Here is a 23,426-nt window from a genome sequence, read left to right on the forward strand (position 1 = left end):
CTCTGACTCCGTGGACCTCTATGTTTTGAGGATTATTTGTCTTTTGCTTGTCCAGGAGATTGCTCCTCGGATGGTGATATAAACAAAGCCTGATGTTGATTGAGGCGTGTCTGGGTCTCCAGACCAATCTGCATCTGAATATCCATAGAAATCCATGTCCATGGAGACATTTGTGACATCATATACTAGTTCCATATCCCTGGTTGCTTTCAGATATCAGAGGACACATTTTGCAGCTTCCCAGTAATGGCTCCTTGGAGCTGAGCTATGCCTGCTTAGTATTCCAACAACATAGGCAATGTCTGGGCGGGTTCCGAGCATGGCATACATGAGGGAGCCTACAATTGAGAGGTATGACACTTGACGCCCTTCAATATGCATCTTGTGTTGCACAATATCTTCCCCTGGAGCATTTGCAAGGAGTTTTGATCCATGGGCCATTGGTATCCATACTGGTTTGCAGTTCTTCATTCCAGTACACTCCAGGACTGTGTCAATGTATTGGCGTTGCAATAGGGATATTGTATTGTTTGAACGATCACGTTGGATTTCTATTCCGAGGTTGTATTTTGCTTCTCCAAGGTCCCGCATTTTGAATATGGATTCGAGTTTGGCTTTTGTGATATCCATGAATTTTTGGGATGAAGCTCCTAAGAGGAGGTTATCTACATAGACAACAAAAAAGCATATTTGTTTGTTGTCATGGAATACATAGAGACATGTTTCTGCATTTAGTCTTGTGAAACCGAGCTCCTGGAGCTTGCGATCAAAAGTTTTGTTCTATGTACGACCAGCTTGTTTTAATCCGTAGATGGATTTCTTCAACCTCCAGCAGTATCCAGGTTGGATAGGAACACCCCCTGGAGGAAGCATGTACAGTTCTTCTTCAAGTTCTCCATTGATATAAGCTGTGGATACGTCCATTTGATCAAGTTCTAGGTCGTACTTTGCTGCCAGGGCTAGAATAATTCGGATTGACTCCAAGTTTGCAACCAGAGCAGAAAGCTCCTGGTAATCAATCCCCTCCCTTTGAGTAAAACCTCGTGCAACAATCCAGAGTTTGTATCTCTCAACATTTCTGTTTTGACTAAACTTGATCCGGAACACAGGTTTTGATGTGATAGGTTTTACTCCCTTTGGAAGTGGGTTAGTGTTATATACTGCATTAATATTGAGACTTAGGAGCTCCTCTTCCAAGGCAGACTTCTATAATTCTCCATCCGGACGTGATAAGGTTTCCTTTAGTGTCCTTGGAAGGTCTGTGTTAGATGGACCGGTACTTGCTATTCCAGCAAAGAATGTCTCCTCTGTATCAGATGTTTCTTCATGAACCTCAGGTTTCTCCATGGAGTTGTCATGCTGCTCTTTTTGAGACTGTTCCTCATCTAGAGTCCTTTGATAATCTCGGTTTTTGTCTGCAGGATGGGTCTGGCGACTGCTTCTGCGTACTCCTAGGACTTCAGCAGGCATGACTGCTCTTTTAGGAACTTGTGCAGGTACTCCAGGGAGTAGACATATTTGTGTATTTGTTGCCCCACTCACTCCTGAAGGTGTTGAATCACTCCTCGGAGGTGTTGGATGACTCCTTGGAGGTGTTGTATGCCTTCCAGAAGCTGATCCAATGGACAAGCTGTCTAGCTGTATTTGGACTTTTTCCACATCAGCTGGCTGTATGTTGAGGGGCTGTCCTCCCACTGACTGTGACTCTACTTTGGCTTTCCATTCTGAAGATGGCCAGTGTTCAGGTCTTGGTTGTAGAGACTGTTGTGGAGGGTGTCTTAGCTGATCAGGTGCTCCCACTGCTCTCGGAATGTCTCCACAGAGGTATTGCCCCACTGCTCTCCGAACATCTTCATGCTGATATGGTTCCATTGCTTGTGGAACATCTTCTTGGAGATGTGGTTCCATTTGCAATTCATTTGGATCTCGGATCCAAGGGTCAGGATCATCCTCCTCCAATGTATTTTGGTCTGGATAGTGAGCATTCTCTGGAATGAGTCCCTCCCACTGATCTGTGCTAGTGTCTGTGTTCCAGAGAGCAGTGTTGTCCTTTTGTACCTTTCCAAATTCATTGAATGTGACATGCCAACTGGAAAACACAGTCCGTTTTTCAGTGTCTAGGAGTTTGTAGGCTTGCTTTCCATGTGTGTAGCCAATCATTATGGCTTTGCGCCCCTTGGAGTAAAACTTCCCTTGCCTTTTGTTTTTCGGAATCAAGGCATATGCTTGGCATCCGAAAGGGCGAAACAAAATTGGATCAACTCTCCTTTTAAACAGTATTTCATATGGGGTCTTTCCATGGAGTCCTGATGCTGGGCTGCGTGTTGTAATATATGCAGCTGTTTGCATGGCATCTACCCAAAATGACTTTGGGAGCTTGGAATCATGGAGCATAGTGGTTGCTAATGTAGCCATCGTCTGATTCATGCGTTCTGCAATGCCATTTTGTTCCGGAGTCTCCGCAGCTATAGTTTCTTGGACGACACCATCTCCTCGGAGTTGATTTTTAAATGCATTGCCAGTATATTCTCCTCCCCCATTGCTCCGGAGGAATTTTGTGTAAAGTGGAGTGAAGTTTTCTTCTCCCAAATGAGTCCGGAAGAATGTTTGGACATCTTCTTTCCATTGCTTGCATCATTCCAGTGCCTCACTCTTATGTTTTAGGAAATATATCCATGGAAATTTAGAGAAATCATCTACAATGATAATCCAGTACCAAAAACCCTCCCTGGAAGTTAGTTTGATTGGTCCTCCAACATCTGTGTGCACAATTTGTATGGGGTGCTTGGCTCGGTTTCCTCCAGTGGACTGGAAAGGTAATTTCTTCATCTTTCCTAAAGCACAAGGTTCACAAAACTCTGGGGTTCCGGTAAGGGTGTCTATGTCCTGGAGCTGTCCTTTTGTAACCATTTGTTGCAAGTGGTCCATTCCAATGTATCCCATTCTCCTGTGCAATAAATTTACATCTACTGCTGCAAAAGCTGACTCCGGGTTGATTTCAGGTTTTGCTTGGATGTGATAAAGTCCTTGCTTGTGTAACGCAGTGAGGATAAGTCACTCCTCTTTCCAAACTTCACAAGTGTTTGACCATGCTGGAAAAAGTGTTGATAACCCCGTTTTGGACAATTTGTGGACAGAGACGAGTGCTAAAGTGAAGTTTGGCACAAGTAAGACATTTGACAGTGCAATATTGTAGTCCTTATTGCTAACAGTTGCTTGTAGCATTACTGTTCCAATGCCAATGGCATTTACAGAGGATTCATCCCCAAAACTGATTGTCCTCGGAGGATGCAGAACATGGTATGTTCCTGGCTCAAACCAGGAGCGGTGAGAGACCATGTGGGATGTTGCTCCGGAGTCAATAATAATCATTGTTTTGGTCTTATCGGCTTCCGACACAAGGTAAGCTTGAATGCGTTTAGCAAGGGGCTTAGAAATATGTACATGTTCTAATGCAATATGACTCTGTTCCTCCTTGGAGTCAGATCCAGATGATTTCTCTGCCGTATTTGCCTTTTCCCTCTCTTTTCCTTTATCCTTGTGTCTTTCCTTTCCCTTCTTCCTTTGACTTTTTCCAGCTGACTGAAGTGTTTGACACTCCGAGGTGTTGTGTGATTTGGCTTTGTGGAAGTCACACCACTTCTCCTCGGATTTGAGTGCTGATTCAGAACCTACAGGGGCCTTCCCTGACTGTCGTGCAACTTGTCACGACTTGAACCAGAAGTGCTAGCCTGAGCGCTAGTTTCCTTTTTTTTCATTTTCTTTGATATCTGATCACATGACAGATAAGATATGTTAAGCTGCTGCTTTAGCGCGGATAACATAATACGTAGTTATATCAGATCACGTGACCATCATGTGACATGAGTCTAGAACCATTACAAAGAACATCAGTCAGCGCCTCATGGTTGACTTTCAGAAACATATATATAGTAGACCATCATGTACATACCTTCCTCAGTTGTTGATTAATTCTCAATCGCTATCTTGTAACGCTACTTGTTTGATTTGAGCCTTCATCCCTCCGTTAACTCGGTATAGGGGATAAGGGTTTTACACAATCAACGACTGCCACAAGTACCGTTTATGAATATAACAGCAACAATCCTAACCACCATCATCGTCACTATCATCATCATCTTACTCATCCTAAACCTACTCAAACGTTCAAACCAAACTATCACTACCCTCCCACTTCATCACCTACCCACTCGCCCCGACACCATCTTATCATTTTTTCCTGCCAACGTCTCCCCCTCCTCATCCCAAGACTCATTCGTAACCATCCCCCTGTAAATACACTTTATATCACTATAATCTCTTTGGTGTGGAACCATTGGGATTTTCTCAATTTTACATAGTTTCCATTTCGATTTCCTCTGACCAGGCCGCGCATTTGCGTCCGCCAGTCGGGAGAAGGACTGAAAGCTTAATAAGCTGGTCACATTGGGACAACCGTTCGGACCCCAATTTATCACTATACCTTTTACATAAAATTCGTAAAATACAAAAATAATTACCATACATACATAGTCAGTAGTGGGCTGAAGAGGACCACTTTGACTCAAAGAGAACAGATAGACTACTAGGATCTTAGAAAGCGGTGTATTGATCCAGCTTATCACTGGTGAACTCCTTTCTATGCTTAGTAGAGATTTTTACATTTGGATCGGAGAGCAACACATTTACTCTCAAGACTACGTATTCAAAGGGCAATTCCCCCTACCAGAAATAGAACCCATCAGAATCCCATCCCCTTTGATCAAATCAGAAACTCCCCCTTCTCCCCAACTCACATTCAATGTCAAACCTAGAATATCGAGATCTGCCCGAGCCATCCAACAGCACGGACAGCGCATTTACCAGGGAAATGATGGACTCATTACCCAGAATAGACACTCCCCCCCCGAAAGAAGCGCGATTGGAAGCATACGTAAAACAAGAAGTAGAAAAAGCAATAAGACAAACACAAATGCATTACCAATCCCAGCTAGACGAGGCGCTCGAAGAAGTGAGCGTCTTGCAAAGAAAATTAAAGAGACAGATATCGCCACCTCCAGAAAAGGTGGAAAGAAGTAGAACGGCACTGGAAAAACCCGAGAACTTCTCCGGAGATAAGAAAAAATATAGGGCCTTTAGAGAGTCCTTATTACTACATTTCGAAGACGATGCCGTATATTTCAAAGACGACCGAAAAAAGATAAGCTTTGTGCTATCTTTTATGAAAGAAGGAGAAGCCGCGGCCTTCCGGACCGATTGGCTAGAGAACCGAGTCGACGCCCAACAGCTGGGGCTCGATATTACAAACACATACGGAAGTTGGCCGTATTTTGCGGACAAAATGGAAGAAAGGTTCAAGGACAGCTTTGAAAAAAAAACTGCCAAGAACGAGATATTGACCCTGAGACAGGGCAATGAAACCGCCCAAGCCTTCTTTGAAAGGTTTGAGGAGAAGAAAAGATGGGCGGGATATACAAATAGGATAAACGAAGAGTTCCTAATATCTCTGCTCAGAAGGAACATGAACAAGCCGCTAGTAGACAGGGTGATCTACGGCGGGCATGTTCCCAGAGATTACCAAGAGTGGAAAAGGGAACTTATTAGAATAGACTATATTTGGAGAGAGAGAGAAAAAGAGAAGAAAGGATCCGATACTGGGAAGAAACCCTATTCGGAACAAAAGAAAGAAGGAGAGAAGAAGAGAGACGGAACCGGATATACCTATACCGGTAGCGGAGAAAGAATGGAGGTGGACAAAGCAAAGTTCCGCACTGAGGGACGATGCTACAGATGCGGAGAAAAGGGACATAGAAGCTTCGAATGCAAAGACGCACAAAAAAGGAAGCCATAATTTAATGTCCGAGAGTTCCTAGAAAAGATGACGAAAGAGGAAAGGGAAAAACTCCTTGAGGGTTTTTAAAGAGGCCAGCGGTACCGCATCGACCGACTGAGCCTAAAGACGTTTCGAATCGATTTCTCCCTTTAACTGTAGATACATATGACTCAGAATTGTTAAGCTGCAGCTTTAGCGCGGATAACAATAAAACTATTTCCACTCAGACAAAGAAAGAAATCCGAAACGAAAAAGATGCAACTAGAGTAAAAGCGGTGCAGAGTGATAAGACATCCGCAGTTTCGACGGCGGGTGAATCACTAAAAAGCGCAGCATTTACGATAGAACCTAAGATTCCTACACCCGATGCGGCGAGCTCTACGGAGAAAAACGCAGCAGAGACTGTAGAAGAGAGGTCAGGAGCCCCTCTAAAAAAACCTAGAACAGAAGTCTGGACCCCAGAATGGGTAGTAGACAGGCTAAGAGACCAAAAGGAAGAAAGATCCATTGGGATTCTGAGTGCCTGGACACATAAAAAGAGAGCGAGAGAAGTAACCCGGGAAACGATAAAAGAAATCAACCGGTTACCAAAAGTAGAAGCTATACAAGCGATCATAGAAATTGCCTCCCCAAAAAAGTACATTAGGGGCACCCAAGGCAATCAAATGAACGTAAAATGTAAGCTTACTACATTAGATACTCTCCAATCAGAAACAGTCGAAGCACTATTGGACAGTGGATGCACGGGGAGTTGCATTGACTCCCAATTTGTGAAAGACAAAAGGTATGAGACAAGGAAGATACCGAGACCTATTCCAGTCTATAATGCAGATGGAACTCTTAATAAAAACGGAGCCATCAATGAATTTGTAATACTGCTCATGGAAATCGACGGACACGTCGAGAAGATACATCTTGCCGTAACCAATCTGGGTAACGGAAAAATGTTTCTAGGACATGAATGGTTGAACAAACATAATCCTAAAATAGACTGGAAAGAATCGAAGTTGACCTTTGAAAGATGTCCTGAAGAATGCAGACCGAGAATCCAAATCTCTGATCCAGAGGAGGATCCGGAGATATTCTTTAAGGAACTAAGAGAAGACGAGAGGATGATACAGGTGAATCTCCATAATTTCGAAGATGCCATGATCCACAATCAGTATTATCATATCAGAGCCCAAGGCACAATGGCACAGAAACTAGCAGAAGCCGCAGGCAAAGATCGAAAAGAAGGAGGATTCGAGGAGATAGTGCCAAAACACCTTCATCAATACAAAGACGTATTTGATAAAAAGGAGTTTGACACGTTACCTGAAAGAAGGCAATGGGATCACGCAATTGAACTTATACCGGGAGATCACTCCCTAGATTGCAAGATCTATCCATTGGCAAGGGGAGAACAAGAAGAACTAGATGTGTTCCTAAAAGAGAATCTAAAATCGAGACGGATAAGACCATCGAAGTCCCCGTTCGCATCCCCATTCTTCTTCATAAAAAAGAAAGACGGAAAGTTGAGACCAGTTCAAGATTATAGGAAGCTAAACGATATCACTATCAAAAATAGATATCCACTTCCGTTGATCGGGGAACTAGTAGACAAATTGAGTGGAGCAAAATACTTCACAAAGTTGGATGTAAGATGGGGATATAACAATATCCGAATGAGAGAAGGAGACGAGCATAAAGCGGCGTTTAGGACAAATTGGGGATTATTTGAACCATTAGTCATGTTCTTCGGACTGACAAATTCCCCCGCCACGTTCCAAACAATGATGAACGCGCTTTTCAAAGAATTGATAGATGAAGGATTAGTAATCATATATCTAGATGATATCATGATATTCACAAAGGATATAGAAATGCACCGAGCAACGACGCAACATGTGTTAGAAATCCTAAGAAAGAATCGTCTCTATCTTAAACCAGAAAAATGCGATTTCGAACAGACAGAAGTGGAATACCTGGGACTGATCATCTCAGAAAACGAAATCCGCATGGATCCGGTAAAAGTAAAAGGAATTAGCAAATGGCCAGAATGCAAAAATAAGAAGGATATACAAGCATTCTTGGGATTTGTAAATTTCTATCAAAGGTTCATAGAAGGCTTCGGGGAAGTAGCCAAACCATTGACCAAGTTAACGGGAAAAGAGGACTTTATTTGGGGAAATGAACAACAAGAAGCATTTAACACATTAAAACAACATGTAGCTTCAGCCCCAGTATTAGCTCTCCCAGTACCACATGGCCAATACAAAGTAGAAGCGGACAGTAGTGACTTCGCTATGGGTGCTGTTTTATCACAAAGACAGAAGGATGACTGGAAGCCAATTGCATACCTCTCCAAAGCGTTAAACCCCACAGAACGCAATTACGAGATCTATGACAAAGAACTTCTTGCCATCATGACGGCACTTAACGAATGGAGACATTACTTAATAGACGCAGAAGAGGAATTTGAGATATGGACAGATCATCAAAATCTGCTGTATTTCAAAGAACCAAAGAAGTTGAACAGAAGACAGGCGCGGTGGATGACGGAGTTGAGCCAGTATCATTTCACGATACATCATATGCCAGGAAGGAAGCATATAAAAGCAGATCTTCTCTCGAGGCGATCAGATCATAACAAAGGAGAAAACGACGACGAAGATGTCGTGTTACTGGATGAGAAACTATTTGTAAGAATGACTCTCTCTCCAGAACAAAGACAAAAGATCGCAGACAGTCAAGAGAAAGAATTAGAGATTTCAAAGTGGATCGCAAAGAGAAAAGGAAATGTAGATGAGCTGGTAAAAAAGATGAAAGGAAAGATAGAAAGGAGAGAGGATGGTTGGCTAGACGAAGACGGTTGCATAGTATTCAAAGGCAGGATCTATGTACCAAAAGATGCCGCGTTGAGGGAAGAGATTATCCGACGAAACCACAACTCTGTCATTGCAGGTCATGCAGGAAGATATAAGACAAAAGAGCTAATCACTCGACAATACTGGTGGCCCTATATGGACAGAGATATCACGAGATACGTAGATGGATGCGAAGTCTGCCAAAGAACCAAGACAGACCATAAAAAGAAAGCAGCACTGCTCCATCCAAACGAGATCCCGGACAAACCGTGGCAGATCATATCGGTAGATCTGATCGGACCATTACCAGAATCAAATGGATATAACATGATAATGGTAATAGTAGATTGGTTTACAAAAATGATCAAGGTAATTCCCACGCAGATGGAAATCACATCAGAAGAAGTGGCACAATTATTTAGAGATCATGTATTCAGAAACCACGGCATACCCAAAAAGATCATCTCAGATCGGGGACCGCAGTTCGTTTCAAAATTCATGAAAGATCTACATACGCTTCTTCAGATAAAAGCAAACCCATCGACGGCTTGGCACCCACAAACGGATGGACAAACGGAGAGGATCAATCAAGAGATAGAGCAGTACCTCAGAATCTTCGTAAACCATAAATAAGATGATTGGGCAGAATGTCTTACCCTAGCAGAATTCTCTTACAATAACAAACAACATTCTGCGACAGGATATAGCCCGTTCTACTTGAATCATGGACATCATCTGAGAACACAGGAAGTAGTGAAAGTGGGGGTGAAGAACGAAAATGCGGAAGATTTCGTAAAAAGAATGACAGAAACGAGAAAGAAAGCAGAAGAGTCGCTGCAAAAGGCAGCCGAACAGATGAAGAGGCAGTACGATAGGAAGAAAAGAGAAGCAGTGGAATATAGAGTAGGAGATAAGGTGTATGTGGAAGCAACAAATATCTCAACAGATCGACCAGCTAAGAAACTGGACAATAAGAGACACGGTCCGTTTGAAATACTGGAAAAAATAGGCGAATCGGCCTATAAACTAGCGCTACCACCGACATGGCGGCCTATTCATCCAGTTTTCAACGAGATAAAGCTTACACCATACAAAGAACCACAGTTCCCTTCCCAACAGAAACCTAAACCGATACCGCCGGTAATAGTAGATGGACAAGAAGAATATGAAGTCGAAGAAGTTCTAGATTCACGTCTAAAAAGAGGGAAATTAGAATATTTAGTACATTGGAAGAATTATCCAAAAGAGGAACGCACGTGGGAACCCGAACAACATCTAAACAACTCACCAGATAAAGTCAAAACATTCCACGACCACAACCCTAGTGCACCTCGACGGATACGATTCCAATTGCAATTTCAACCCTTCGAAAACTTCACAGCGACTAGAGTCCGAAAACAATTGTTTAATTGGGAAAATGGAAAGATGGACCCCTACTTTCGGGACAAAAGTCCTAAGGAGGGGGTAATGTCACGACTTGAACCAGAAGCGCTAGCCTGAGCGCTAGTTTCCTTTTTTTCATTTTCTTTGATATCTGATCACATGACAGATAAGATATGTTAAGCTGCTGCTTTAGCGCGGATAACATAATACGTAGTTATATCAGATCACGTGACCATCACGTGACATGAGTCTAGAACCATTACAAAGAACATCAGTCAGCGCCTCATGGCTGCTGCATGTTAGCTCAGTCAGCGCCTCATGGTTGACTTTCAGAAACATATATATAGTAGACCATCATGTACATACCTTCCTCAGTTGTTGATTAATTCTCAATCGCTATCTTGTAACGCTACTTGTTTGATTTGAGCCTTCATCCCTCCGTTAACTCGGTATAGGGGATAAGGGTTTTACACAACTTCTGCAGTGATCCGGATCTCAACTGCATCAAAGGTAAGTTTATTTTCTTCAATCGTGTTGATTACTGATGACTGAAATATTTGCCATTCAGGAGTGCATGGGAGAGATTGGAGAAGAGCGAAGGCCATGAGTTTGGTATCAACTCCTAGTTTCATTCCAGAGAGGTGTGAATCAATTGTCTGGATTTTCGCAATGTGGTCCTGGATAGGTGATGTCCCATCCCAGGACAATTTGGTGAGTTGCTGGAATGAATAGAAGGCTGAGGCAATGTTGGACGTCTTATGGAGTGAGACAAGTTTATCAAATAACTCCTTGGAGCTGATGAGGTCTCCAGTCCTCATTAGAAGGGCATCAGAGATGTGGTCCTGGATGATTCCATGTGCCTTCTCATCCTTAAGTATTCAGGTGATCTCAGGATCCTCCGAGGAGGTAGGTTTTCCTGGTGAGGGCTTAAGCTCCTCTCCAGTAACAACCCAGAGAACATTTTCCCGACGTAGCTTTGAGATGATCCGGAGTTTCCATATCTGAAAATTGTTGGGTCCAGTGAGAACTGGACATGCGGATGTATTGTGTGCTGTTGTCATGGTTCCGAGGTTGCCGTTTCAAATAAGAATCATTTCCTGCGTAACTTTTACGCACCAGGGCTCATAGCCTAATAAAACTATGTGAAACTCAGCCGCTGCCCAAGAGGCTATAGAAACGACTTTATTATTTACCTATGTGGAACTACAATGAATATTAGTTTAAGGCAATCTCTAATAAATGTAATGTAACATACCTCAGCTGCTGCCCAAGAGGCTATAGAAACGACTGAGGTATTTCTATACTAAACCCCCTACTACTTATAGTCGGAGGTGCTACTCACTATAGTATAATGACTCCTAGGAGAACAATGGTGACTCCATGGAGTGGTGGGTATGCTCCATGGAGAACAATGGCTGCTTCGGCAGAGACCAGGTTTATCTGGTTTTGTCACTTTTAATTTTCATTCTCCTCTTCAATTTTCTTTTGTAGTTTTCACACACTGTGCCATGCGGCACTTTCCATTTTCGTTCAAACTCCATCTCTCAAGCAGTGGAGCTAGTCACACAGGCTGTGCCCTCTGACATCATCAGCCACTGCTTTTATCAACTGTACAGTACATAAGTATAAATACCTTGTAGTAGTATAAATACCCAATAGATCCAGGAGACTCCTCAGCGAGTCCTCCTGTTGTATACCCACAACTAACTTGGTCCTATCTAAGGGGTAACCACTCCCTCATCATTACTCTTTGCTTGTCTGAGTTGTGCGCCAGGGTAACTAACTCTTGGTCGTTACAGATTGGACATTCATAGAGATTAGTATATACCCCCGTGTAGGCAAGACATGTGCCTATGCACATATCATAAACGATGGATTGGACACCACTTAGTTCGGATACAGCTTGTTCTACTCGGTAGTATGATAGGATTTTGTGTGCATTTTCCGGATGTAGTTCACCATATGCTCAATGTGTGCAAATTTATCCCTTTTAGGTAGAGCTGTATGGAAAACTTGAGGAAGGGGTCATCATCAAGGCTAAGATTGTCTTGAAGTGGGTTGCGGAGGTGATAGAGGTAGTCGGGGTCAAGTTTTGCACACTCGTCTTCAAGAGAAGCATTCTCCATGGCTCATAGAAACACTGTCATATTTTTGAGGTCTTCTAGGTGAGCGTGACATTCAATTTCTTCAAGGTTGTACTCGCTGAGAAATCCTTGGTCTTGCAGATTATTATGTTCAGACCCAGAGTTATTGTGTCTTGGCTGATTCTGAGGTGGTGGGGTAATTGGGTTTGAATCTTGATTTTTGGTGTTTATATCCTGGTCGGGATGATGCTGGTCTTGCATGGATGACTCAGGTTTGTTTCGGTTTGACTGTCGGGATAGAGTAGCAGTGGTAAATTGAACATTATTAGCATGTGATATAGAGATTCTGAAAATGCAAAACTTGCCTCATATGGCCTTATTCCTTGAACTAGTGAAGGCCTTGCTTGGTTTATTTGATGGATAGAGGGTGTTTGAGCTCAAAAGGCGCTTGCATTGAGATTGCAGATCACTTTTTGATGCCTCTGGTAGGTGTGCTTGTGTACCCATGTTCCTGCACCACAATTACACTTGCAGGTACAGTACCAGTTGACTCTTCCTTTGATTGTCTTTGAGCTGCCTAGGAGAGGTTTGTCCATTGGAGAAATGCAATGGAGGCTTAGTATAGTATTTTATGTTATGTTATCTGTTGAAGGGAAAGGTGTTAACTAGCAATTTTGATTGCAAATATATAGACTTACTGCAATGTACCGTGATTGGAATGCAGAATGCACCGACCGTTGCACATCGCGTATGACAAGGATCTCTTTTGATTTCAAGGAAGATGTCAATTGATGAGGGCATGTGTTGATGGAGCACGCCAGTCTTGGCAATTTCCAAAAATGTGCTATTTATGTACAAATATGTAAAACCATGTACCAAAAATTTGTCGTTTTTCACTGGGCATGACCATGTGGGGTTTTTCCAAGCAAGTGTCAGTCCACAAGATCCCTTATGAAGGGGAAATTGATGTCTGAGACATTGAGAAAACATCTTTACAGGACTGATCTTGAATAATGAATTTCTATATAAATACCTTTACATCACTTGGAGAAGCAAGACAACCATCATGTCAGGTCCTATCACACACCAGAGCTTAGATATCACCGACTACATCTTAGGCTTTATGCCCCTTCACAACATATCTTCTCTAGATGGGACGTCTTGTGCCAACCATTCAGTTGCGGTCAATTATGCAAGCAAGGAGTAAACAATAGAGAAAGAGGCAAAACAAGTTCCAAAAAGTCAACTATACTGTCACATGATTGAATTTACGTAAGATGGCGGCCCAAAGATGCCTGCAAAAAAATCTAGGACAGGATTTTCTAGCCATATCAGTCCCATTCTGGGCGAGGAATATTTTAGCCGTCCAAAATGGTCACCAAAATGCGCTTACAAAATATTATATTTTACTAAACATTTTCTGTGCTCAAAATAAGAGATATTAGAAATTAGTATTAACACATTGAATTTCAGGTTTCTATTTAAGTTGTTCGGAACTGTGAGCAAAAGAAGAAATTCAATTTGAGTGAAACAATTGTTGAAATTCCAAATTTACTAGAGAATGTAGTGTACATGTTAAATTTGGTATTTCAATGATACAAAATGAGAAAACACAATTAAAAATGTTCCAAGCCGAGCCAAAGTGTATTTAAAATATTAACTTTCAGGCCCCTAAGTAAATGATGCTCAGTAGATAGAATTTTGCATTCCCTTGAAATCTATCGCCTGCTTATTGCCCATTCCATCAGGAAAACATGATGTGGCTATAAATGCAATAAAGTGCAAAAAATATGCTATTATAGCAAAAATATCACTCAGATCAGTTCAGATCTGTAAGTGCAAATCTTACAAAGTCCCTTGCTATAGTGCACTATAGAGTACACTATAGCACACCAAATGCAAAAATATACAGACTTATAACATAAAAAGTCAAATATATCAAAGTCACCCCAGCTGTATACAACCTTGCAATGTATTGATATAAATGGTTCTATTCCCTTTAAACACCATTCAAAGCTAACTGAATCAATCCAGAGCATTTTACTTCCACTCATTCTCAAAATGTAAAAACAGTCAAAATATCAATGAATTATAAAAGCACAATATATAAATGACAGGTACAACTATATGAGATTACTGCTTGGAAGCCCTAGCTGCCTCCTCTAAAGCATTGAAGTCATATATGAGATGGGAGGATTCAGACAAAGACAAAGTACTGGGATCACCCCTAAAAAATATAAGAAAAAGACAATAAAAAAATTAAAGCAAACAATTTACCATACAAACTCTTCAATATCACCAAACACACTTGCTAGATATGTTGGGAAATGTTCCCTGAACTCTTGAATTAGGTTCATATAATGCTCCCATCTATGAATTAAATGAGGCAAATACATAAAATAACCAGAAAGAAAATTGTACATACCTTGAAGCAAATGAATTCTCAGAGAATTCTATCATTCTATTGTTGATAGTGCCAAGTAAAGCACACTCAATCTAAGTATACAATTAAATTTATGAATAAAAAAGTAAGGAAAACCTAACAGAGCATGCTACCAGGGCAAGTGTAGCGTCATTATGGAGGTATGGGTTGTCTTTCTTACGATATTTCCTTTCTTCACCTTTAGGTTCCCACCACTGACTTTGGAAGAGCGTTTTGAACATGTTGTTTTTCCATGGTTGCATAACATCAGATGTTTGATCCTATACAACAAATTAGATTGTATATATTCTTATGAGGACAAAATACATACCTTGAAGTTTATACTTGCATTGATCAATGCACCAGAGTTGATCATCCATGGAATAGATCTCCTAGCTCCTCCCTATTGTGGAACTGTTTGATTTGATACGTAGGAGGAACACCTAATCTAGCCTTAGCAACAAGCTCTCCTCTAACCTGTGTGCAACCCTTCCAAACCTGTTCCAATTGAATGGTTTATATATGTTTGGAATAATAAGTTGTACTCACATATTCCAATAGTTGAGCTTTTAACTCTTGGTTGTCTTGTAAAATCTTCATTCTGTTGGCCAAGGAGGCAGCAGATTTGTTTTCACTGGTAGCTTTAACTAATAAGTCCCAGCAGATAGATTAACGGTTGAGAAGGTTTGGAAAGCTATTTTGAGTGATGGTGTATGTCCTCATAGCTTTGTGACCAAGACTAGCAATATATTTTACAGTTGAGCAAGCTATAGAACTTAGCTTAGCCTTGGAGGATGAGGGTTTGATGGAGAGATGTAAAATGCTAGGACTAGGACTATATGACAAGCGTGAAGTTGATCCATAGTTGGAAGTAGTTGTTGAACTTTAAGCAACCTGATAAAATGCAGTATAAGCAAGTCTGAAAATGAAGGAGAAGGAATACTTACTGTGTTGGTATCCAAAGATTGAGAGTTGGCTCTACCTTGATTGCTATCTTGGTCCAGAGGGGCTTCACTGTCTTCTTCGGTGTTTGAATGAGAGTTGATAGGATATCATTCCTGTCACTAACCCAAGATTTAAACTGGCCATCTGTATGTAAAACAAAGGAAGCTCTTTCCCCTTGGTAGTCAAGGTTAAATTGAGTAGTCTCTTCAGAGCAAAATATAACAAAATCTCCAGAACACAACTCAATAATGCTCTCATAGGGCTTCATGACGCTCGCTTGTAGATACTGCATCTACACACCCACTACGCCATCTGGTACATGCTTTGCTGCTGTACATTTGGACATATTTTTGATGATTGCCAGTTCAAAGGAGGAGAATGAGGTTTTCAAATCTGAACTCAGAACTTTATGGCAAATTTCAGATCTAGGGGAGGCAAAATTCTGCGTAGGAATTGCTATTGAATGCGACCGCCTGAACCGTACCGTTGCAATATCACAAACAGCCCTTATTGACAAAATCACCTCACAGTTCAACTTACAAGATGCTCAACCAGTTTTTATAGCTATGGAGCTGGGTCAATGTCTTCCTTGTAGGACTCACACTCCCAAGGACAACGAGGAACAGACCCAAATGGGTTTTATGCTGTATTGTTCATTAGTGGGATTAGTGAGATCAGTAGAGACTATGAAAAACAGGTCAGGTACCTCTGTAGATAAAAACCTAGAAAAGGAAAAAAGAAAGATCCATTAGAACCTTGGATACCTGGACATATCACAAAGCAAAACCCGCATGGATCTGATTAAAGTCAAAGGGATTCTAGACTGGCCAGAATGTAAGTCAAAGAAAAAAGTACAAGATTTTTAGGTTTTGTCAATTTCTATAGATGCTTCATTGAAGGGTTTGGGTTGATCGCCAAACCACTGACCAAATTGACTAGAAAAGAAGAGTTTACATGGGGACCAGAACAACAAAAAGCATTCAGAGAACTCAAACACCAAGTTAGTCCCACCCCAGTACTCGCCCTACCAGCCAACAACGGAAAGTACAAAGTAGAAGTGGACAGCAGTGATTTCACCATGGGGGCAGTGTTCACAACAACAGGATGACATATAGAAACCTATTGCATATCTCTCAAAAGCATTGAATTCAACAGAACATAACTATGAGATCTACAATAAGGAACTCCTGGCTATTATGACAGCATCAGAAGAGTGAAGACACTATCTGATTGATGCAAAAGAGGATTTTGAGATCTGGACAAACCATCAGAATCTCCTATATTTCAAATAACCTCAAAAGCTAAATTGAAGACAGGCACAATGGGTTACTGAGTTAAGCAACTATATATTCACACTACATTATACTTTGGGAACTAAACACATTAAAACCAATCTACTCTCGAGACAAGCCAATCATGACAGGGGGTGGAAGATAATGAGAACATCATGGCACTCAAAGCAGAACTTTTTATAAGGATGTCCCTCACACACAAACAGCAAGAGGAGATATCCAGAGGAGAGAAAATGTAGAAATGTATTGGTAAAGAAAGTAGAAGACAAAATAAGAAAAAGGGAGAATGGGGAGTGGAAAGACCATGAAGGATTCATATTCTTCAAGGGAAGGTCACCCAGGACAATATAAAACAAAGGATCTCATCACATGAAGCTTCTGGTGGCTATACATAGACAGAGACATCAAGAGATATGTCAAAGGGTGCAAAGTGTGTCAAAGAACCAAGCCAATCCATCAAAAAAAGGCAGCACCTCTCCATCCAAATGAAATCCCCACACAACCCTGGGAAATCATTACTGTTGACCTCTAAGGCTACAATATGATTATGATAGTAGTAAATCAATTCTCAAAAATAATCTGAGTAATGCCGACTCAAGCAGAACTTATATCAGAACGAGTAGCGAGACTGTTTAGTGATAAATAAAGTTTGAGACAAATTGGGTTCCACAATCCGAGATCACTTTGTTAGGTAATGTATGGTGTCTGAAAATGCTGTCTCTTCAAAGATCTCTATACTCTTCTAGATATTAAAGGGAATCTGTCAACAGTGTATCACCCACAAACAAATGGACAAAATGTATGACCAAACCAAGAGATAGAACAATACCTCCAAATATTTGTCAACCACAAACAAACACATTGGGCGGAATGGCTACCACTTGCAGAGTTCTCATACAATAACAAAGAACACAGTGCAACTGGCTATTCCCCATTTTATTTGAATAGTGGTCAACATCCAAAAATAGTAGCAGAGATCAGAAGAGAAGTGAAGAGTGAGAGTGCAGAGAAACTTGTGGAGAGGATAAAAGAGAGGTGGCAGAAAAAACACTGTACAAGTTAGCAAAAATATGATAAAATAATATGACAAAAAGAAAAGAGACCCAATTGATTACCAAATCAGTGATAAAGTATATGTGGAAGCCCCGCTCATATACAAACAGATAGACCGATGAAGAAGCTAGATGACAAAATATATGGCCCTTTTGAGATAGAGACAAAAGTAGGATTAGGAGCTTACAAATTCCAACTTCCCGGAAAGTGGAAAAATGTTTACCCAGTCTTCAAAAAATTTGTCCTAACCCCATTCTGGAAAGCCAAATTCCCAACACAACAAAAACTGAAGCTGCCACCATCAGCAATAGTGGAAGGACAAAAGGAGTACGAAGTGGAAGAGGTATTAAATTCAAGAATAAAAAGGAATACCTAGTACATTGGAAAGGATATCCAAAGGAAGAACGTACATGGGAACCCGAAAGGAACATAAAAAACTCTCCAAAACTCCTACAACAATTTCACACAAAAAACCCTAGCACACCTTGAAGAATCCGATTTGCTCTATAATTTCAATCATTCGAGAATTTCACCAAAACTCCAAAAATCCAAAAAAACCTATTCAATTGGGAAAACAGCAAACTTGAGGCCTACTCTCGGGACAAGAGTCCTAGAGCGGGGGTAATGTCATGATCTCTTACTTCTATCTTATCTAAAAATGATAAAAATAATGAATCCATCATTTCTATAATTTCTCCAGATCTTATCTTATTATAGTCACATGATCAATCATGTGACTTATGATGTAGTTACTTACAAAGACACTTACAAATTGCCTCATGCCTTACACATGTTGCTCAGTCAGCGCCTTATTACTTACATGTCCAATACATAAATACAAAACACAATATTGCTGATGCTTTCACTAAAGCACTATCTTTATAAATTTTCATATCTCTCCAACAATTTATGGGCATTAGATAATCTCTTTTTTATTTTTCCTTTTTTTATTATTATCTTTGCTTCATTTTCTCTCTTCTTGTATTGAGGAGGAGTGTTGGAACCTATTTACACTACAAGTAGAATACCAAGGGATCACATGACCAATATCCTGGGTTGATATCCATTTGAACCACTCTCTCTTTCCCCTCAGCTTGTTGTAACACAACTGAGGGTATGTTTTGTTTATCTTACATTATGATACATATTTATGGTCTTTTATATCTAGTTTTTGTTACAATACACAAATTCTCGGACCTTGAAATTTTATTCTCCACTTCAACTTCCTTTAGTAGTCTTCACACACTGTGCCATGCGGTCACTTTCCCTTTTGTTCAAACTCCACTTTCTCGTGCTACGCTGCTTTTACTTTATTCTTACCTACAAGTCTCTCACACAGTGGAGCCAGTCACATGGGCTACGCCCTATGACATCATCAGCCACTGCCTTCATCAACTGTATAGTACACATGTATAAATAGTCTGTAGTAGTATAAATACCCCAATAGATCAAGGAGACTCCTCCGCGGGTCCTCCTGTTGTTTACCCACAACAAACTCACTCCTGTCTAAAGGGGTAACCACTCCCACATACTTCACTTTAGCTCGTCTGAGTTGTGCGCCAGAGTATACCAACTCTTGGTTGTAACAGATTTTATCCTGTCTAGTTTTAACAATTGCCATAGCTGCTAGTTCTCCTTCTCTACTCAAGTAAAAATTAGCTGATTTGGGGAATGCAGGGAATTCCTGGACCAGGTTTCCATTTTTATAATGAAATTTATCAGTAATTATCCCGGAGCTTTAGTCCTTGACTGTACATGATGACATAAACCCAAGCATGTCATATTGGCGCACATGCCTTCAGCTATCCAGTTCTTCTGAGCCTACTCAAATACTCTACTGAAAAATTGATTGTGGTTTGGTTGGGTGTAGGTTTGCCCTGGAGGGCCATGCTATAAATAGACTGGTAACCAATAATGACCCTCAAACCTTGCCTAGCACTGTTCTTAAGGTTCGCTTAGGGTGCTCCTTAAGTGAGCATTAAGGAAAAAAGATGCTCTGGCATTGAGTGGCAATACTGTAGGATTTAAAGTCAGTAGATACCAAATAGTTGCAAAGAAAGAAAAACCAGCCACAGTCATGCCGCATGGATATTGAGATTAGTAAGCTGCCACTTTGGGTAGTTGAGTAAGTTTGAGCAAAAATAGCATGCTCTAGGTTCAATAACAACTTAGTAGAAGCACAGAAACACCCCAGGCTCATATATAAGGACAGGACCTTGAGAATAGAGCTTAAAGTTCTGTCTCAGCCATGACTAGAGTCTCTGAACAAGCTCAGCTTCTTTCTGCTCAATATGCTTTGAATATCTTTATTTAGCATAAAATTGCTGAATTGATTTCTGAAATAGAATTGCTCCCTGAGGGGGGTCATTGCCTGGTTATGATTCTGATTCCTCCCACTCTTCTTCCTCTTCTTCATTTTCTGGTATGTACAATATCATCTTAGCTCATACCGCCAATTTGTTTGCCATTGAAGATGTCATCCTTTTTACTCGTGTTCTCACCTATCGTTCTTTGGTCCCTTATGTTTCTGTATTTTAATATCTCCATGAATGGGCTGAAAATGACTGTCATATTTTTTGCCGTCTGATGTGTACCTCTTCCTCTACTTTTTTTGAGATTGTGAAGAGGCTGAAATATGACCCAAGCTTTCATAATAACTCTAATAACCCATAAGCTCCTGCTGAGCAGCAGATTGCATGTGCCATGTTCCGTTTTGGACACTATGGCAATGCAGCCTCTATTGAGAACACTGGTACATTAGCAGGAGTTTTTACTGGGTCTATTGTGAACTATACAGAGCAAGTCATGATAGAAATTCTCAATAGGCATGTTCTGTATACCAAGTGTCCCCAGGATTGAGATACTGATAAGAAGAAAGCAAAAGAGTGGGTGAGGGGTAGGACCACTAGGGCATAGGAAGGAGGATGGTTATATGCTGATGATTCGGGTTTTAACCTTTACCAGAAGCCTGGCCTCCATGGGGAAGAATATTTTAGCAGGAAATCAAGGTACTCTATGAGTTGTCAGGTGAGTAGCTTTTTTACTTTTTTATCTCTTAGTTAATGCCTTCCACAGATTGTGGTTTCTCCCCACAACCTCCGTATTTATGATTACAGTACTGGTCATGCTGGTTCTACTCACAACAAGTGCCTTTCATGATACTCACATCTATAATAAACACCAAACACTTTTTGGTCCCAATGAGTGGATTTGGGCTGATTCTGCCTATCCCAGTGAGAAGTGGTGTGTTGTGCCATTCAAAAAACCACCTGGTGGGCAGATCACCCATAATCAGAAAGTCTTTAACTATCATCTATCCAAGGTATGTAGATCAATTCTTATATGCTCTCTTATTGACTGATATTAGACACCTAGATAAGTGTCTGTACAGAGCATACATTTGCAGCTTTGAGAGAACACTTTCAATCTCTCAAGAATTTGAGGATCAACAATAATGATACCAATGAACATAGGTTTGCAATGGCATGGATCAAATGCTGTTTAATCTTGCACAACATGATTATTGATATTGAAGAGAAGAGGGGAGAAAATACAGCCAATTGGGCTCTTGAGGAGGGATTGGAGGAAATCAGCGATGAGGAAGAAGACTTAGAGATGACAGAGGATAAGGGGATACCTGCTTTTGATAATTCTTTGTCCCATGGCCAGAACTTTTGTGACAGTCTTATGGATCCAATCTTAAGAGCTCTGGCCAGAGCTCCAGCTTAAATAAATATCTTGTTTCTTGTGTCTATTATGTACCTTGTGTATTGAATATTATATATTATGTCTTACATTTTACAGAAAGAACTAGAGTGACAAAGTCTTACAACAAGAACTCATAATGAAACACGCAAAAGCAGCATGATATTGCAAACATATAAGACATACAATTATATAGTCCATACTATTATGTAACAACAAAGCAACATACAATATATAACAGAAAAAAAGGGGGGGGGAGCATACTCAAGCATTATCCATGGGGGGAGCAATAACCACAATAATGAGAGAGAAAAAACAAAAAACAAGTATACCACAAGTATATAGCTACAGATACTACACTTACATAGCCTCATCCCCAAACACTGGGGGTTGTGATGAGGCACACTGCATGGCAAACTGAATCTTCACTGTCATGAGCTTGATGTGGGCCTCCTTAACACGAGCCTGTGCAAGACTCTGCTCAGATTCATAGCGTTCACATTGCATTTCCTGTTCATGCTCTTGCTCAACCTCCTGATCACTCAGGATCTTGACCTTGAGGTCAAGCTTCTGGTGTTTGATAATGTTGCTGCCTTTGAGTAGCACAAGGAGCTGGCTGTTGGCCTCTTCAAGTGTCTTGGTGTGCACTGATCCGCACCCACTCTTGCTAGAAGTCTTCTGGGTGAGGGGGGGGGGGTGAATGCTGATGAGGTAGAGCCAGATGGACCTGGGGGGAAGGATGAGAAGCTGGTGGTGTCAGAATCTGAGCCTGCACTAGGCTGGTAAAATGATTGCCATCCCCCCACCTGTAAAGTAGGGGAGATGGCATACATGGAGGCTTGAGGTGAATGTGAGGATGAGAAGAATGGGGGGGAGGTTTCGTGTCCTCGAGGGGGGCTAAATGTTGGGCTGTGAGCACAACTCACACCCCTGGCCCTAAACACAGACCTAACACTGTGTAGTTCTGAGTCCTCCTCAAGGCTCAGCGTATGAAGCAAAGAGTTGTCCGTTACAGAAGGAGGGGGGATCTGGTTCAGCAGTTGTTGTAGAGTTGTGCCAGCAGGGCTGCACACATATCCTGGATGCACCTCCAGGGCAGCATGTAGATGTTGTATAGACTACAGCACATTCTGGTCAAGAGCAGACACTGTGGGGTCTGTACAAGTAGATGCTGGAGGAGGGTCTGTACGAGGAGGTGGTAGTTGGGGCCTCAGCTGGCAACAACTGGAAATTTGGATGGATGGTATCTCCCTCCACCAGCTGTGCAGATCCTCCTACCATGGGAGGTTGATTTTAAGTTTTTCTGAAAGAAAAAGTGGTTAAAAAAACCGCAAGGTCAAAGAGAAGGGGGAGGAGGAGGGGAGGGACTTACCAATCAGATTCCAGGCATGAGTTCCTGGCTCAATATTACTATAGCAAAGGCCTGAACTGGTGGAGCCGAGTTTGCGATTAAAGGCCTGATAATTAGTTTTCAAACTGTGTGATAAGATCAAATTAGCCATTTTAAAAAATGGGGGCATTGGGACTTACTCTGAAAGATGGTTATCCACTGCCTGAGCATACTTCTGCGGATTGTTAGCATGTTCATCAACAGAGAATATATGATGTGCAATAATAGTGTGGACATCAGATTTGCTAGAGCTACTCCTGCTAACAACTTTGCGGTGACCACAGGACTTTGCCTCCTTGGTGCATCAGGAAAAACCTAGCTGCCTTTTATAGCTATTATAGCCACCATAATGCTATATAGGGAAAATAGTAGCTATAGTACGCCTAGACAAGTCCCTATTATATAGCCCTATATAGCAGCACTATTTTGAGACATTTGCTATACCAGTTATGATAGCACCTCTGTAATACATG

General features: G+C 41.3%; 3 protein-coding genes across 3 annotated transcripts; 2 read left to right on the forward strand and 1 right to left on the reverse strand.

Moving 5' to 3' along the window:
- Positions 1-5,611: 5,611 nt before the first annotated feature.
- Positions 5,612-5,851, forward strand: SERLADRAFT_375554 (uncharacterized protein; the record flags this gene model as incomplete). The annotated part of the gene is made up of 1 exon (XM_007312143.1): positions 5,612-5,851. A coding segment is annotated over one exon (240 nt), but the record flags the coding sequence as incomplete, so codon positions are not given.
- Positions 5,852-14,279: 8,428 nt separating this feature from the next.
- Positions 14,280-15,859, reverse strand: SERLADRAFT_404547 (uncharacterized protein; the record flags this gene model as incomplete). The annotated part of the gene is made up of 10 exons (XM_007312144.1): positions 14,280-14,373; positions 14,424-14,516; positions 14,572-14,642; positions 14,703-14,849; positions 14,900-14,971; positions 15,046-15,066; positions 15,118-15,215; positions 15,243-15,307; positions 15,516-15,657; positions 15,814-15,859. The coding sequence occupies 10 exons, from the start codon at positions 15,857-15,859 to the stop codon at positions 14,280-14,282; spliced, it is 849 nt and encodes a 282-aa protein (XP_007312206.1).
- Positions 15,860-20,982: 5,123 nt separating this feature from the next.
- SERLADRAFT_431837 (uncharacterized protein) lies at positions 20,983-21,587 on the forward strand (the record flags this gene model as incomplete). Its single annotated transcript, XM_007312145.1, has 2 exons — positions 20,983-21,180; positions 21,234-21,587. 2 exons carry the CDS (start codon positions 20,983-20,985, stop codon positions 21,585-21,587), a joined length of 552 nt encoding a protein of 183 aa, XP_007312207.1.
- Between the last annotated feature and the right edge of the window lie 1,839 nt (positions 21,588-23,426).

Source organism: Serpula lacrymans (assembly GCF_000218685.1).
Source record: "Serpula lacrymans var. lacrymans S7.9 unplaced genomic scaffold SERLAscaffold_1, whole genome shotgun sequence".
NCBI lineage: Eukaryota > Fungi > Basidiomycota > Agaricomycetes > Boletales > Serpulaceae > Serpula > Serpula lacrymans.